Genomic DNA, 17,951 nt, shown 5'->3' with positions numbered 1-17,951 from the left:
TGAGGAATTATTATGTTAAACTATAAATAAATTGAACCTCCGGCAGCAAAGTTTAACGAGAGGCCATTCAACTGTTGTTTCATTTGTTTAATTCGCAACCACGTCTTGTAATATTACCCTCAGCCTAGCTGGAGCAAGAACGTAACAACCGACATTAAGCGAAAAGAGCGGGTTACAACATATCTCGGGGAAGCATAAAATGACTCATTCACTTTATCCTCCCTACAATCGTGTATTTGGCCTCATTTACCCGGTGTTCAGATATCTTTAAAAAAAAAAAAAAAAAAAAAAAACGGACTACACGCATAAACAAAATATCCCAAAGGACAAAACAAAATAACATTATTAGGTTGCGTACTTCACTGAAGCAGTTTTAAACTATTGGATCCTTTAATTTCAAAGCTGCATATAGCGAGGAACCTTAAAGAGAAAGGACTTCCGAATTTTTTCGATTCTAAAAACACCTAGTGCAACAACAACAAAAAAATCATTTTTTCGGCAGTAATTGTTTTCGCATTTAACATTTCACCACACAGTAGTTAAGGTAATTTTCAAATTTTACAGCTTTAAGTTAATTATTTTCCAGTAACAGACAAACATAAAAATACGTACGAATTTTGCCTGCAATGTTTCCGATCTCAATGTGAAGATGGTAGCACTCGTCAACAAAAATTGGGGAACATGCTTACGCATGCTTTGGTTAGTTGGGTCTAGATCTAGTAAAAAAACATTTCAAACCGCAATTCGCAGATTTTTGCCATGTCAACTGCTGAGGTGTGAGCTGGTACATTCTTTTGAATAAACAAAATTTTTTTTTCTGAAAATTACGTATGCAACAGTTGGTGGCTAAGAAACAGACATTTGTTATATTTTTCACTAATAGGTATCACAGTAAGCATCCGAAAAGCCACAATGATGCATCCATGCGACCAAGCTGATCATCATTCTTTTACGACACGTTAGGATTATTCGAACTATTCGGAAGGACAATAAAAATTATTGATATAATCCAAAATAATTCACTTTTTAATAAATCCGTTAGTCTATACGTATGATCATTAAAAAAAGAGAGATTTATGGAAACAGCCATAAACCTAGGAATTCAATAGAGAACCTAGCGTTAAAAATAAAAAAAAACGAAGTAACAAATTCACAATTCACATTCGCAGTTATTTGTTAACATCGGGGTTGGAGTAAAGCCAAAATAAAATAGTAGGGACGGGTTTGAAGCCAGGAAATGAATGTTAGATTTTCCGTCCTATTCAAGAGGCCAAGTTGTTTTTTGTCTAAATAAAGAATTGAGTGGATCTTATGCTCATAATATTTTAAAGAGCAAATTTACTGTCATTGCCCAGGAACAGCGCGGTTTGCTTGGCTTTGCTTTCACTAGCACACACTCCATCGGAATTCTTTCAATATCTTTGCATATAAGACCACGAATGTAAGACGTTAAGGACTGTACACATATGCTGTGTCAATTATAGAATTTATAAAGTGAACGACCCCCATTCTCTTTTCCCATGAGATATCCCAACAATTTTTTTTTCCTTCATAATATATTCGAAAGCTCGTTACTTGCTGATGTGTTTTGGACAACTTTATTTAACAATACTTACTCAATCATAACATTTTTAAAATTATTTTACTGAGTTTTCTTGAACCATTAATCAATTTTATATCGTTAAATTAAATTCTAACCAATTGCTGATCAGAGCGAATTCAACTTTATAAAAAAAAACATACTCAATAAAAGTTTATAGCAATTTCCAGGATTAGAACGATAAAGACTTGTCCACAAAAACCAAACAAAGTAAGAAAAAACACGAGGGACAAAATAAAGATATTAAAATGGACAAACAAAAATACATCAAATTTAACACAACATGATATCATACAAATAGGGCAAAACAAAAATAAAACAACAAAATATGACAACGGAGAAAGCAACTTCCTCTCACTCCCTGTTGTCAGATTTTCATACATTTCTTCGTTACTTTATTTAATTTGAAGTGATTATTTAGCAGCTACACCAGAGCCCTGATTGTGGTCGTTTATTGCCACTGTTTCTGATAACCTCGTTTCCCCAATGAGTGAAGCCCAACTTTCATACTGTGTTCTGTGACCTCATTTTGGTGTACCTTTGGTCACATCATAAGTTGAGACAAAAGTTTTTTGATAATATTTAGAAGGTTCAAGTAACATCGAACGGAATTAATTTTTTGCTTGCTAAGGAAGTTACGAAATTATTTGCGAATGGAACCGTATTTCTTCCACCCATTGCAATCATGGTTGGTCGTATCAGAAATTTTTCTAAATTCTAGTTTTATATAATAATAAAAAATTTTAAAATTAATTTTAACGGATTTTATAGGTGCTTTCTAAGTGAGTTATGAATTTTATTTTCCTTCAATCCCTCACCGCAAACTTGTCGCTGTCATCAAATTATTTCATTAAACTAATTCCCTGTGAAGCCACTATTTCCCATTATTTATTGTTGTGATTTATAAAGTCAGCCATTATGATGTCATGGCAGCCATCTTGTATCCGTCATCATGTTTTCGCCTGCAAGAGTTTGCTGTCCTCATATTAGTTTATTTTTTACCTACTAGATAGAAATTGCAATTTTTATTACCAGACAGTCTTTGCATCTGCCATCTCGTCGGCCATATTGGAAGCCATCTTGAAATTCTATAATTAATAAGCTTGAAATACTAATCCTTATTACAAAACTCACTTTTATTATCAACTAATTGTTTTCTTCCATATGCCTATACAAACACGTAGCTCAATAATAAGTGCCCCTGATTCGTAGCAAATCTAGCATTCCGGGTGTTCTGCATGATGCATGCCTTCCAAGTGTCGAAGCTTTTCGTTCTCAATTTTAGATTAGCATTGATTGAAAACGGCGGTGTTCAAGGTAATATTCACATGGTGAAATTTTTTTTAGTTTGGTTCACTTTGACAATATAAATTTGCTAAGTGCTCCAATTTAAAATCTTCCTTATTATATAATACACCATTTGTTCCTACTCCAAAGGAGTATACAAGACTTTGAAGGCACTTTAGACCATAATTAATATTATATTTAACTGATGGTCGCTACGGGCGTGTTGCTGATCCTAAATTAATGTCTGGTCCAAGGTTCCCGCTCAGCATTACGCTGTGTTCATGGGACTTCTCAGCCATACATGCGCGCGAAATTCAAATTTGAGCTCTATTGTTCGCACCTCTTACTTTGCAGGATAACATCTCCAGAAATATGTTCCTTGACGAATAAAAGAACGCGTGTAACTCAGTACACGCGATAGAAGTGAAACTTGTTTGTAAATCCAAACTTTGACACGTAAATGTTCTCTTTGTATCTCTTTGGCGTCAGAAACGTTTCGAAACATTGTTTTACAAAAAATTTGCATTAAAGTTCAGCCTTGAAATTTTACTCCCATCGTACCCAAAGAAGTTTCAATTCCAAAATTATAGTGTTGTGGCATTACCTGGCATCCATTAAATTTTTCCCCAACCATTTGCTTACAACCTAAATATAAAATACAATTTATATAAAAAATAAAATATCTAAATTTTTATAGATGAAAGGGATAGTTTGTCTGGATGTCTGTAGTTTGAGTAGCGTGGGGATGACAAAGCCCAGAGCAATGGATTGTGGGGCTCCATTTGCACTTTTTCAAAATTCGATGTAGTTCAATTTTTTTAAATCTAATTTCTTTTAAAGATTTCCAACAGATTTTTTTTTCGATAACCTCCTGAAAAGGCCGTTGCATCGTTGATGATTTCTTCGTCTCCTGGCAACAGCTATTACATTTTTTTAAATGTTTTATTCAATTCAGGTTCTAAAACCAGTTTTTCCTGTAATCACCTTTGCCATCTTATTCACATAGTAACTATTCGTTGAATAAATGCGAATTTGAGGGCCTTTAAAAATGGTTTAATCCAAGATTAATTATATTTATTCCGGTTATCTTAGATCTGACGGTATTTTATTCATAAGTTTATTTCCATAATTCTGTGATTGTTGCGTAAAAGTGGTTAAGTCCAAAATAATAGTTTTGAGAAAATCGCGATTGAAAATTATCAGGTTTCTTGAAGTCAGTTTTTTTAGCTTTATTAACTGCTTTAGAACTTTGGAAACTCATTAATTGTTTTAAAATAATGTCTCTAATCTCCCTCATCAATTTTCGCGAACTTGCCTGTGATAATAGTTCATTTTTAACCATTTGTGACTTAACTCCCTTTACGCAACAAGCACAGAATTATTTTCCTTGGTTGGATGTGCAGCAGTGGTGGCCCTGGAGGAGGGGCAGACACAATGAGCTAAGCGCGGGAACACGAGCTGGTCATATATAACGTTGAGTTGATATTGTTTTCTTTTTGACGTGACAATTTCTAATAAATCGATGAACGCCGGCTGCACGCACGAAAAAGTGTCCCGTTACGCTCATTGTTCCGTTACGCTGTGTTCTGTTACGCTGTCGGCGAGTGCAGTAATAATAGGTTATGTTATAATTGACTAAAAAATTATGGTGATTCATATAATTGATGATAGATATTTGATTACAGTATATTTATATGAAAACTTGTTCATAATTATATTTAAACTTTATATCTAAACGCCAGTTTTTTTTAATTAATTACAAGTCATCTACACGTGAACTGTTTCGTCGACGGTTTACAAAGTGAAGTGAAAAGTTAATGTGGTTTTCATTGCTTATTACAACAACAATTTCGGCAATAAAGGTTAATTATTCTTGCATTTTAAAAATCTGATTACTAGTATAATTTCAAGTATTTATTCTTTTATTATTAAAATAAAAATGAGTCAATTTTATTCATAAAAGTATGCAATCATTTCATCAATGTTTTGTTATGTCGTTGTCACGTTAAACTATTGTCCGTAAACCGACTTTACAGACAACCAATATTTTATTTTTGTGTTTATGGACTATGAAATGAAAACCTAGGTGGAGAATTTACGGAAGTCAAACGACTTAAAAAAAAAATCACAAATGTTTGTTTCAGACCATCGCCTCTGGGATGTGGACAATCCTGGAGATGATCCTGTTCGGCATCATGTTGTTGTACGCCACGGTGAGTCCTCGCGCAGGGCGCTGGTCCAGACACGCACGCCAGGGCTCTCCGGGAAGGAAGCTCTGTTAGGTCTTTTGGAAAAACAACTCGTGAGAAAACTCTTAGTTTACCGCAGCTCTATTTTACGATTTTTCGTAATAGCCATTCAGTTCCAAGCACTTTTCGAATAGCTACACTAGTTTCTTTAACACCTCTGCACTGAAGTTCGCCGCCTGGAAATTAAACCACTTAAAAATCATAATTTTGTAATTTTTTCTGTAATTGTTGACCCACGTTTCATTAAAAAAAATGATGATGGCCTTTTCGTCCCAAAAAAAACCGTAGCTATTATCTTTCGGTTTGAATGCGGAGATCGCTTAAACGGTTTTTAGAGATGTTTACTAAGCGCCTGAACTTAGGCTACACGCATTGCGTATTCGAAGCCCATGATGCTTATGGCCAAGGCGTCCGTTCCATTTTCAGGCTGCGAAATTCCATGCAGAAACTTGTGCAGCGTTACTAGAATTGTTTGGAACTGAATGGGGAAGAAGGTGGATAGGATACCGAAGTGAGTGTAATTCTGAAGTGTGGGCTCGTTTCTCTGTGGAAGTAGTTCGAACGCTGCTGTCAATCCGTCGATAAATCTCCAGTGACGGGCGTTCTGAGTCGCTTCAAGTTTCGCGGCGTGTCCAATTCAAAATTTGACATATCGCCAACGTCGATGGGTCGGCATTATCCAACAAAAATCGATTATTCATTAGAAATATCTCTATGCCACGCAGAAGACAACATTCCACACGGCCAGCACAAAATGTTTTTAGATCGACCTATGATTAAGTCACAGGAGTTTCGTCGAAACGTGAACACGTATTCTACATCATCAATTGCACCCTGCAAAAAACACATTACTCATGAAAAGAAACGAACAAACCACGATTAAGTATTTTATCATTGCTGGTTAAGTATTTAATATGATTGATTTATTTAAACATTAAAATTTTATTTAGTTTACAAGAATACGACTTGTAGCACCAACCCCTTTTTGCGGTAATTTTAGCCGAATCCGTTATCAACAATTTTTTTAATAATTTTTTTTATTCAGAACTAGTATTTTTAACTTATAAAACAAAATATTTTTTGGGCAACCATTGAAGTTGAAGTAACTCATATAAAAAAGTTGCCATTGCAAAGAAAACCTTTTTTATGCATATGGTATATATCCGACTTTTTGAATTTTTAGTTCGATATTAGCGACCAACCACGGCTTCGCACGGAAACAATCTTCTAGTGTGACGTCGTTTGGATTTAAAAAGTAAGTTCTTCTAAGTATTAAGTTCTCGCTAGTGTCTGGTGTTTTCAAAAATGAAATGCCTACTAACAAGTACTGTCCATGACTGATTTAATTGGAGTACCGTGTCGTTCAAAATAGCTTCGCAAAAAAATCTTTATTTATGTACCATTTTTGAAAGTAAAAAATGTGTACGGTAAGCCATCCATAGAAGATAGATATAAGATATCGCCTACCTAAAATTCTGTACATTAATTTGAATTATCAGTCACGTATAAGTCAGCGTAAGCCTTTAAAGCATCCTAAAAGTGTCTTTTTATGACTTGATTAAAAACATTACGATTTATTTACTATCTTTAAATTTAATATGAATTAATCATACACAATGACATTTTGGAATAAATTCTTTAAATGGTGGTGAAAACCGCATCAAAATCCGTTATGTAGTTTAGAAGAAGTAAGCGAACAAAGAGATAGACGCCGATAGCGACTCTGTTTTATACTATTTAGAAGAAAATTTGTTACATATGTGTTAGGAACATGACATATTTATTTTTCTAACCGAAGCTCAAAATAACGGTTAGTTTTACGAGGATCACTACTTGCGATTAATTTCCCCACTGAAGCCAAAGTTTTGTACCATGTTTTCTTTCTGTTTTCCTCGTCGAATAAAAAAAGGAGGAAAAAAAACATATTTTTCACTTCTTGTTATACGGAATATTCCGTGTTTTCAGTTCGTATCACTTGACGATACTGGAGCATTGTTACAGCCGTTTAATTGTTATTTTTGCGCAAACATAAATTAAATATTTGTATGAATAAATTTGATTCAATAATTCTCTATTAGATCTGCGAGTGTATGAATAGTATTGTTACGATTATAATGTGGGGGAACTGAGTTCGTAAGAGATAGCCCAATTATGTTTCATCACAGTTTTATAAATTACTAATAATTATATTACTAATAAATAATTTTACTTAAAAATGACTGATCACCAATCACTTCCACTTTAAGATGTTTATTCGTAAGTCACTCAATGTCTGTCGTACCGCAGTTTGCACTCCTCAATGGAGCTGGGCCCGACAGTGGTTCGCCCCTTACCTCGCACCCGTCAACAGACACAATATCGCGCCCCTTAGTCGCACTCTCACGGTCCCGTCGCTCCGCGTCGCGCCACTCTAGAGGGGGTCTCTCACCCTCTCCGCCGATGTCGTACTTCCCTTCACTCGGGGAACTCTCCATACTCTCGCACTCCCGCGGTGGCCGGCGTCGTCGCTTATATCCCCGCGGTGTCCTTCTCGAAGAGACGAGAGCGGCTGTGACGTGTCGCGTCATACCAGGCCGACCGGACGGCCGAAAAGTCCAGATAGTTGGCGTTTATTCGCGCCACTCCGCGCAGTGGCCTCGAGAAACCCGTGACAACAGTCCGAGGCGTGAAGTATAGTAGGGTGCGGAGGGGGTGGGTATCACGCGTGGCATGCGTGACGTCAGCTCCCGTGCGGGGTCACTGGCCAGACTCGCTGGAAGGTCCGCTCATGTCTCAGGTACCTGGCGGGCGTCGCGGCATTGCCTCCTAGCACTCATGTGACAGTGTGCATGCAATATAACACTACCAAGAACATTCGTAGCTCATAACTACCTAAGCCATGATATTATATTCTATTGCTAATGCCATCGGTTCTATTTCTGTCATGTCACCATTACCCTTAGGCTTATGTTGGCAGTATCCAATTGTAAAAAAATAATAATAATTTAATTGCGTACTGAGAAGCTGACCTGTAAGTGTTTGTGGCTACGAAATGTCGTGGCAGCCGTCATAACCAATGGAAACCGGAAAAAAAATTACAAATTCATTTCGTTCATATGCTAAAACTAAAATAATTGTACATTTGTGCTGCTCCCGCTATTGGTTAACTGTTAATCTCTAGGACTCTGAGCTAATAAGAGATATTCAATAAAAGCAATATCGAATCAAAAATTAAACAGATGCGATGTCTCACACCAGCATCAAATAAACAGGTGACATTTGTCGGAGTGTGCATAGGATCTTGGGAGTCCATACTGGATTTGCCAATTTTTAGTCTGTAGTCAAAAAAAATTAAATCCGTATTTTTCATAATGCTTATAGTATATATATAAAAAAAATCAAGATTGACTCTGATTTTATCAGACAAAATAAATACACTGTACTATGTTTTGAAGATAAATGAACTTCCACCGTGGCTTCTGATGGCAGGTCGTGGTGCGTTTCTTCGACCCGTCAGCGGAGCAGTGCCTCTTGGAGCCGTGGTGTCGCGAGCTGGGCTTCGTGCTCTGCTACGGCGCCATCATCCTCAAGCTGTACAGGTGAGGCCAGTAACTATCCTCTAGCTGCACAGGTGAGGCCAGTCACGGTCCTCTAGCTGTACAGGTAAGGACAGTCGCGACCCTCAGGCTGTACAGGTGAGGCCAGTCAAAATCCTCAATCTGTACAGGTGAGACCAGTCACAATACTCAAGCTGTACAGGTGAGGCCAGACACAATCCTCAAGCTGTACAGGTGAGACCAGTCATAATCCTCAAGCTGTACAGGTGGGACCAGTCATAATCCTCAAGCTGTACAGGTGAGGCCAGTCACGATTCTCTAGCTGTACAGGTGAGGCCAGTCATAATCCTCAAGCTGAGGTGAGGCCAGTCACGATCCTCTAGCTGTACAAGTGAGGCCAGTCACGATCCTCTAGCTGTACAGGTGAGGCCCATCACGATCCACTAGCTGTACAGGTGAGGCCAGTCACGATCCTCTAGCTGTACAGGTGAAGCCACTCACAATCCTCAAGCTGTACAGGTGAGACCAGTCATAATCCTCTAGCTGTACAGGTGAGGCCAGTCACAATTCTCTAGCTGTACGGGTGAGGCTAGTCACAATTCTCAAGCTGTACAGGTGAGGCCAGTCACAATCCTCAAGCTGTACAATGAGGCCGGCGCTTGGGCGCGAGTTGAAGAAACGAAGCTAGTTATTATCCTTATGTCAAAACGACTCTCCTGTACGAGTTGTACAGTTGAGGCCAGTCACAAACCTAAAGTTGTACAGGTGATGCCGGCGCTGTGCGCGAGTTGTCATTGGAAACGACCACCACATTTCCAAGTCGACGAACACTGATAGGTGGAATTGGAGTTAGCTTACCTTCACCATGTGACTTTTGCTTCTTCCAGCATGTATCGTAAACTGTAAAGTTGTTTTTAAGACGCAACTGTTTTAAAAATTTAAATTTTTTAAACGCTATGGTTATAAACAAAATTTGTCGAATAAATATGCCATATAATCTTTAAATATACATCCTGTTAAATATTATAGTAGATTTCAGGATTTTCTAAATAAGGAATGCGATTCAAATAAATGAAGCTTTCTATGTAGTTTCAAATAACCGTATCATCGTAGAAACTACGTCAAAGTTTGACCAATAAGCTATATCCAGTGTTAGTTTGGCTTTATAAACTCAATTGACAACCACCCACCCCCCCCCCCACCCCCCATTTTTCCGGACGGGTAGTGGTCTTGTTATAATGCCGAGGAAAATATGACAAGCCATATTTTATAAGTTATAAAAAGTTTCAAAGGTTTTGTTAATACTTCGAGACAACCTAGACAGTTCGTGTTGAAAGCAAGATAAATTTAATACCTATGAGATTACAAAAAATATCAGTGAATTTACGAGTATCTCCGGATAATTTATAGCCAGTATTGTTGGTAAACTCATGGTGAAATGTGTATTGTGATCGCCTGCTTTTATTTCTTTTTCACTTTTTTATTCGATTTCTCCAAGGGAAAGTTTTACCTGGTTAACCGAACATCAAGCTGTTCCGAGTTGCGTCCTTGCCTATGTGGGCACACATACTGAGTGCAGAGATCCAGAAAAATAACCACGCGATTTGAAAACACCTCAAAATACCCGAGTTATGTCGGTTCACTAAAAGCATTCAAGAAGAGAGAGAGAAATGAGGGCGGATTTATACTTTCGTATTTCGATTTAAAACTGTATATTTTGTGAGCTTATACCTAGCTTAGTAGGAATAAACTTGAGACTTTTTTCAATGCTCATACGTATTGCCAAAAAAAATTAAAATAGAGGAAAAAGTCCATAGTACCACCAGGACAGTTTAAATTAACATGCATATGCGAACAAACGGACATTTTTACTACAATTAGTAAATTAAAAGATAAACAAATAATCAATTAAAGCACCAAATTTAGAATCGCAGGAGCAAATCAAAATTAAAAATCTTTAAATACCTTTAAACACACTGTAATTGCAAACATTTATTGAAAATTTTGGCTACAATTCGCCGGGTGTATAAATAATTTTCAATGCGCATTTCCACTGCTAGAAAGAAACCTTAAATATTTGAATCTATTTTGACTTCCCTTACGCTTAAAAGGGAATATATATTTGGCACGAAACTTATAAAATACCTGAAATGCTGGATTAAAATATACAATTTTCCAACATAATCTAAAACTACAAAATTTCTAAAGCATGCAATTAAAAAATAATTACTCCATTAAATTTTTTTACAAAGATTCTTTAACAAATTTAGGAGCTTCTCATTTTTTAATTTAAAAGTTTCGTGCGCGCACATTATAAAACACTAGTGTATTACTTTTTACCGTTAGTGTTTTTTTTCCGCCTGAATAAAGAAATGTATTTATTCTCCGAGAGAGAGAGAGAGAGAGAGGTTTTAAACACACCAGTTTAACGAGTCGTTTTGCACTTTGGCTCGCAATAGTGAAGTACAGGGACGGCGGATAAACAGCTCCGGGGCACTCTAGGAGCTAAGTGTTCGTAGAAAAACACTTACTTGTTTTACGAAGTCTTCTGCTCTCTGGTTTCGAAAATATAGTGTAAAGGACTAAAGCGAGTGTTTTCATAGTCATTTTAAGACATGAAATGCTTGGTAAAAAATTTTTGAAAGCACCCGAGGGCCTTGCATTACACCTTAATCCTCATTTTCTCCACCACCTAATGTTTTGGCTACCGCTCAAATTTCACCGAGTTGTCCTGTGCGCGACTAGAAGACTGCGCGCCAGTGTGGAGCCTTTGTGCTTAGAGGTCACACCGCGCTATAACTCCAGCGAGCGTCGTACTTATCATCCCGCCTCGCTAACACAACTACACCCCAGACTAAGCAGGCCCCTTAACGTGACTACACATTCCACTGAACCTAATACTTGCACATAGGCCTACATATCGGGGTTTACGGCTAAGACGTACCGGTAATACTGGTTGGTCCTGAACGCCAAGACCTGAGGTCGAGATATCACATTTGATTCGTCGATGCCAGAAGAGTTCCATCGCAGACGAATAAAAATTTTGTTTTGTTATCATCGTAGCACAGGCATCACATCTTTTCAAAATACCATAAAATTATTAATTACAAACTGACCAAGTCAATTGGCTAATACAGCAACTGCACTCGTAGGTCCGAAATGAAAATATCAGAAATGTGTGTACACGTGTGCGCATGCATATATATTTGTATTTGCATATATGTGGTATATTTGTATATATGTATGGGTATATGCATATATAAATGCATATATTATATGTTTGTGTATGCATATAAATGTTTATATGCATAAACATAGGCAGGGGTGACTCCAGGACCCCGCATCGCCTATTTCCATTTTTTTGTTTTCTTTGTATGTCTTGCTTTGTGTCAAATATTATTGACATTAATGGGAAAAGGAACTGTTTAATTGTTATTATTATATAATTTAAAGTGTTGGTCACTGCATTTATTTTTCTTTCCAGTTCCCGTTATTTCGTATTAAAACACTTTCAAAGATTTTATTGCCTCATGAAATGCGATTTCACCCATTTTTTTACTTTAGTATTTATAAAACTTACCCATTAATGATTTATCAGGAATATGAAAATTTCTTCAGCAAAATCATTGTTGAAATTTAAGTTCTAGGTTGGTTTTAAAAAGTTGTTCTCGAGAGTTTATTATTTAATTTTCTTTAAAATTTACCAGAGGCAGCCCCCTACCCCACTATATTCTTGGGGCCTATTCCATACCCCTAGGTCACCCAATAATGCATCTCTCTAAAATATTAAAGTACTGCAAAAGTAAGTGTCCCAAAAACCCGCAAAGTATAGGGCCACTGAAATTAGTCGCTGTAGGAAATTCTCAACGACACTAATCAGGAAAGGAATGGAGGAATGGATGATGGCGTCTAGTAAGCGAAAAATTCCTAGCAATTTACCATAGTTTTAAATGAATATGCAATATTTTTGAGTTAGTAAACAATTTTTTAATCTCGATGTATCATGATATTGCAACCGTATACCATAATAATTTTTCAGTGTCCCATTATGTTTTGATTGACCACGAATGTTTACGAAACCATTCCAATTTTTTATGAAGTATAGTTGGCACCGTGATTAACATGGTGTACGTATTTTCGCTCTTTATATTGTTATAGATCACTAATGTTTTTTTAGAGGTGTAGTTTTAAATACAAATTGAATTTATAATATGAAATCTTAAAACCATCATCTTGAATATATATTATTTTTGTCCATATGTGTTAGAAAAACATAAAGGAATTCATAAACCTAGCGAAGATACCTGAAAGTAAATAAATAAATTGAAACAAATCTAAAAACTTTCCAAAAAAAAGTTACAAATTTTGTGACATGGTGTGTAGTACATCCAAGGTTCGTGTTATTGTACTATTATATGGTGTTAGTGTACCATTATGTTGTGTTAGTGTACCATTATGTTGTGTTAGTGTACCATTATATCGTGTTAGTGTACCATTATGTCGTGTTAGTGTACCATTATATCGAGTTATTGTACCATTATTTTGGGTGAGTGTACCATTATATGAGGTGAGTGTGCCATAATTTCGTGCAATCGTACCGTAACTCGCGCAACTACCGCAGGATCCTGATCGAGTTCAGGACGCGGAAGGCGCACCGCTGGGTGGTGCGCGACAAGGACCTGCTCAAGTACCTGCTGGGCATGGTGCTGGTGGTGCTGGGCTACATGGCCGCGTGGACCGCCACCAACCTCAACTTCATCCGCGAGGACTACCACGTGGTGGAGCTGGGCCGCACCCTGGACGGCCTGCAGTTCCTGGCCTGCAAGGCGCTGTGGTGGGACTACGTCACGGAGACGGGTGACCGACCACACTTGCGCACTCTCTCACACACACACACATCGTGCCAGTGCGCACTTAAAAATATATATATACAAATAATTGTGGGCGATACGAGGGTCATTCTAAAAGTTAAAAAAGGGGGGTTATCTGTAAAGTCGGTTTACGGACGATAATTTTACGTGATAACGCCATAAGACAACATTGATGAAATATCGCATACTTTTTTAATTTTCAAATATCATTTACAGTTTTTTGAAAATTTAATTTAAATAATTGGTTTAAATATAATCACGAACAATTAGTTAAAAAAAGCCCGCCTTGACCTGTTTGATATTATAGAAGATTTTCTCGCGCGGTGGTTGGCCGGTTCTTGCACGCTCGGCTCAGGCGCAACGTGACAATGAGTCATGCTTTTCCATGTGTGCAGCCGGCGTTCATCGATTTATGAGACGTTATCATGTCAAAAAAGTGTGTGCATGTACTTATGTACGCGCGTTAGAAGTTGAGCTTAATTTTGCATGCATCTAATTAATAGAAATAAAATAATAAACAAACCGGAGTAAAATTTTAAAACGGTTGGTCGATTATAAATGCAACAAATTTAAATATTTAAAAAATATGCAGTACTGATTATTAATATAAGTAGGCATGTTTATTAAATTATTATTTTTTAATTTTAAAAAAATAATGGAGATGAATTTTAAATAAAATGAAAAATTAATAAATATGCTGTACACTTGAAAAAAAACTTTGTGAATACAATTGCTATCACCAATATTCAAAATAAATAGATATTTTTATTTATATGAACCAGTATCCAATATCAATCTATAAAGTATATGATTTAAAGCATATATATTTGTTTTATTTGTATGTTGCTTTTTCTTTAAACAGTCAATTTTCGTCGCATGGTTTGTGCGAATTGTAAAAATTCACTCTCATCATTTTTTTTTTCAAAACACACCTAAAGAAGCATAACTGCGAAATGTTTTGATGTGACGAGCCGCACAGTCAAACACCTGCCCATTCCTTCGCTAGTCTGAAGCTAGCACAGAGCCGTCACGGTCGTTTACTGGTTATAGCGTAGCACTAAAATGTGTGACAACATTAAAGATCCCGCCCATTGTAAGGTTCGTAGCGTAATTCGCTTTCTGAATGCGAAAGAAGTTCGCCCTATCGACATTTACGGACAGATAAGCGAGGTTGATGGTAATGTGGCCCAAACCTTTACCACAATGTTTAGCTTATTTGCCAACCAAAAGATAATAAATATATTAAAATGTTCGTAAATGAAAAAAAAAAAATCCTTTTCTGCACAGCTTACAGACGAAGGTAAATTTCGAAGTAGCTATTTATTCTGGAAATATTTTTGAAACTTTTATAAACTTCTAGAACATTTTCAGAACTGAATGTACTTAACATATTTATGTTCTCCAATATTACAAAATTATCAATTCAATATTTGCCCTTTTTCCATGTAGCGAACATATTACAAATATTTTTAACTTACTCTATCTAGCATTCAATAGTTAAAAACGCAGGATTGACTAGCTTAACACTAATTTCATATTACATGCCAAATAAAGCAATTATTAAATTTTTTACCTTTAAACACTATTTTTCATCTCTTGCACTTATCACGTGTTCATATAGAAATGTTATTTGAACCACGGTTTAAGATATATTAAGACTGTTTTCAATAAATTCAAACTATATTTATACTAAGAATGTTTTGGATATTATTAAACACTCAACCCATGTTTTTACGGCAATAATTCATTTCATCAAAAACTTTTTCAGCCAAAGTTTTTGATAAAGTTTAGGATTCATACAATAAATTTTAACGGATATGACTGTTTATATTTTATAAAAATTAATAATATTTTTTTTTTTACTTTCAAACCTTTGTTATTGCAGAAATGGTTGGGTAAACAAAAATTCTTTTAATAATAGTTTTAGTCAATATTTAGTCAGTTAAACAAAAATAAAAATTGATTCGATAGTGTCCCGGGTAGGGACGTTACATTTATTTTCTCATTGCAACCCCAGGTTTTTTCAACCCATGGCAATAATCGATTGTATTATCAAAAATTGTTTCAGACATAGGTTGAAGATAAAAATTATAAGTTTTACAAACAATTTGAACGGATTTGATAGTGTGCCTACTATTGGAGTCATACATTTTTTTTGTTATTCAAATCCTGTTTATTCCCTCACTACAGTCATGGTAGGTTGAATAAAAAATTATTTCAGACAAAATATTTAGATAATAATTTAATGTTTGACAATAAATTAGGAACGAATTTGGTAGTGTACATGGTAAGAAAATAATGATTTTTTTTAATTTCTACTCTTGTTTTTTTAACCCTGCAGCAATGGCTCATCTTATAAAAAATTTTATTCAGACAAAAGTATTAGATAAAAATTATAAGATTTACAAACCGTTTAAAAAGATTCGATTGTGTAAAAAAGTATTTTCCGCACGGGACTCAAACCCGCGACCCTTGCATTATGGCTGCTGCACCTACCACTGCTCAGATATTACGCTAACATAAAAACGACATGAATTCACTGATGTAACGGGGTTTAAAATTTGAAAAAAAAAAATTAATAAATATTCAATTCAATTTAAATCTATCAAATCAAATGTCAAATAAAATCATCAAAAACTATAATGCGTTTTCTTTGTCTTCATTGGAAGGAAAACCGTAACTCAGGACATACTCGCTTGGCATCAACTTATAATTTGCGAAAGGCATTAGTCACAATTCTTCTTAGCTTAATAAAATACTTTAATGTACCTAGGATCGAAATGAATAGGTTCGTCATCCCGTACAGGATGTCTGGCGAGAGATGAATCAAAAGAGATCCTAAACGCTTGTTCATCAGGAGCTACCACAAGCGCCCTTTTTCAATTCCAGTCAAGCCCCTACATGTAGTGTGAATCCGGACGTAATCGGTGATGACTAAAGACATGCAAAATTTGCGGATTCATTTCGCGATAGGCTAGCATCAAAACAATTATACCTTTGTACCGCTTCTGCGATCGGCCCACATTTTATACAGGGAACTGTGAGCCAATGGGAAACACTAAACCAAGAAAGTGCTGAATTACGGACAGCCTAGTTGAGACGTTTCACGCGTCAGTAGCTAATGAACAGGTGTCATTTCCGCGAGTATTTAAAGGACTGTGGATTCCATCCTAGAGGTCAATGAATCCGCGAATTTTGCAGGTCTCTAGCTGATGACGAGTGGACGACCACCCTTTGGGAGTGCTCTGAGGGAGTTCATACGGCCCACATTCTCGTGCAGTGTAATCTAGGCACACATAGCAAACAGCCAGGCACAAGTACTGGCACGGACGAGCACATGCGCCCTTAAGGGGAAGCCTCCCATTTCAGGTCAAGATTTTATATTTACAGTAATTACAGATAAACTGTCTGTAGACTTTTCTAATTGTTTAACCTTCACGAATCTGCCAAAGTTACATTTTTAACGTTATTGGGGTTGTACAAATACAAGGAGAATTTAATTTACGAATTTACGAAGATAGTAGTAAATTTACGAACATCCCTGGATAACTTGATAGCAATTTTCTTGTTAAACTAAAGGTTAAAATTGTTAACAATGTGTGAATGGAGGTGGGGCATCTCTTTGGTACAGTAGGGATGCCCATTAGCGGTTACCTGTCAGCATGTATTAAAAATGTCTGACGCATGGCAGTGCATAACAAGGAAAACACCCGAATTTGTTTGGATTGATAAGACAATAAAATGAACTTAAAACACACAAATCACATCCATTTATCCATTTCTTTAGATCTTTGTCTTATAACAAGTGTCGTTAATGATGCCACTTATCTGCAATTGTGTTGTGATTTCTATTAAAATGAATTCAACTGGACGAAACTTTTACTGGGGCTTATCTTGACTTGGACGGCTGTAATACACGTAACGGTGGAGCGATCTAGTGGCTACAGTTACGAACTACGATGAATGGGGCTTTTAATCCTAAATCACTTAATATAGTAGGGGAAGGTTCCATAAGATGGGACGCTTCCAAAGACGGGACAGTCGCAGTAACGGCCAGGATACTGAACGCTAGTGCTATCTGTCGGCAGTGTCTAGAAGCTTGTATTTAAAGGTGTCGGTGTAGCAGTCACGCCGCGTCAACGTCTTTTGGTTTCGATTTTATGTTAAGGTAATTGTTTTCATATACACTTACTAAAATGTTTAAAGGTTGCATTTTTTGTTTTTTTGTATAGATTGTATTTATTATAAAAAAATTGTCGATTGCGGGACGATAGCGACACGTTCGCTCTGTATTGTACTGTGCTTGTGTTCACCTAAACCATAATGGCTGCCTGTTAGAAGAGTTTATTCTTATAGTGGCACTGTTTCCAAAGATGGGACGCTGGTGTCCCATCTTATGAAACAATGT

The 17,951-nt window shown here is 36.4% G+C and overlaps 1 protein-coding gene across 1 annotated transcript in view; it reads left to right on the top strand.

The window, feature by feature from the left end:
* LOC134540951 (probable G-protein coupled receptor 179) overlaps window positions 1-17,951 on the top strand; it is a 247,960-nt gene that overhangs the window by 140,030 nt on the left and 89,979 nt on the right. The window contains exons 5-7 of the mRNA XM_063384039.1: window positions 5,032-5,100; window positions 8,605-8,714; window positions 13,294-13,529. Coding sequence (XP_063240109.1) covers window positions 5,032-5,100; window positions 8,605-8,714; window positions 13,294-13,529 — 415 coding nt within the window. The remainder of the gene's footprint in view (window positions 1-5,031; window positions 5,101-8,604; window positions 8,715-13,293; window positions 13,530-17,951) is intronic.

The sequence above is a fragment of the Bacillus rossius genome, chromosome 17, assembly GCF_032445375.1.
Source record: "Bacillus rossius redtenbacheri isolate Brsri chromosome 17, Brsri_v3, whole genome shotgun sequence".
Taxonomy (NCBI): Eukaryota; Metazoa; Arthropoda; class Insecta; order Phasmatodea; family Bacillidae; genus Bacillus; species Bacillus rossius.
Note: the sequence above shows the minus strand (reverse complement) of the source record. Positions and strands in the feature narration are given on the sequence as shown.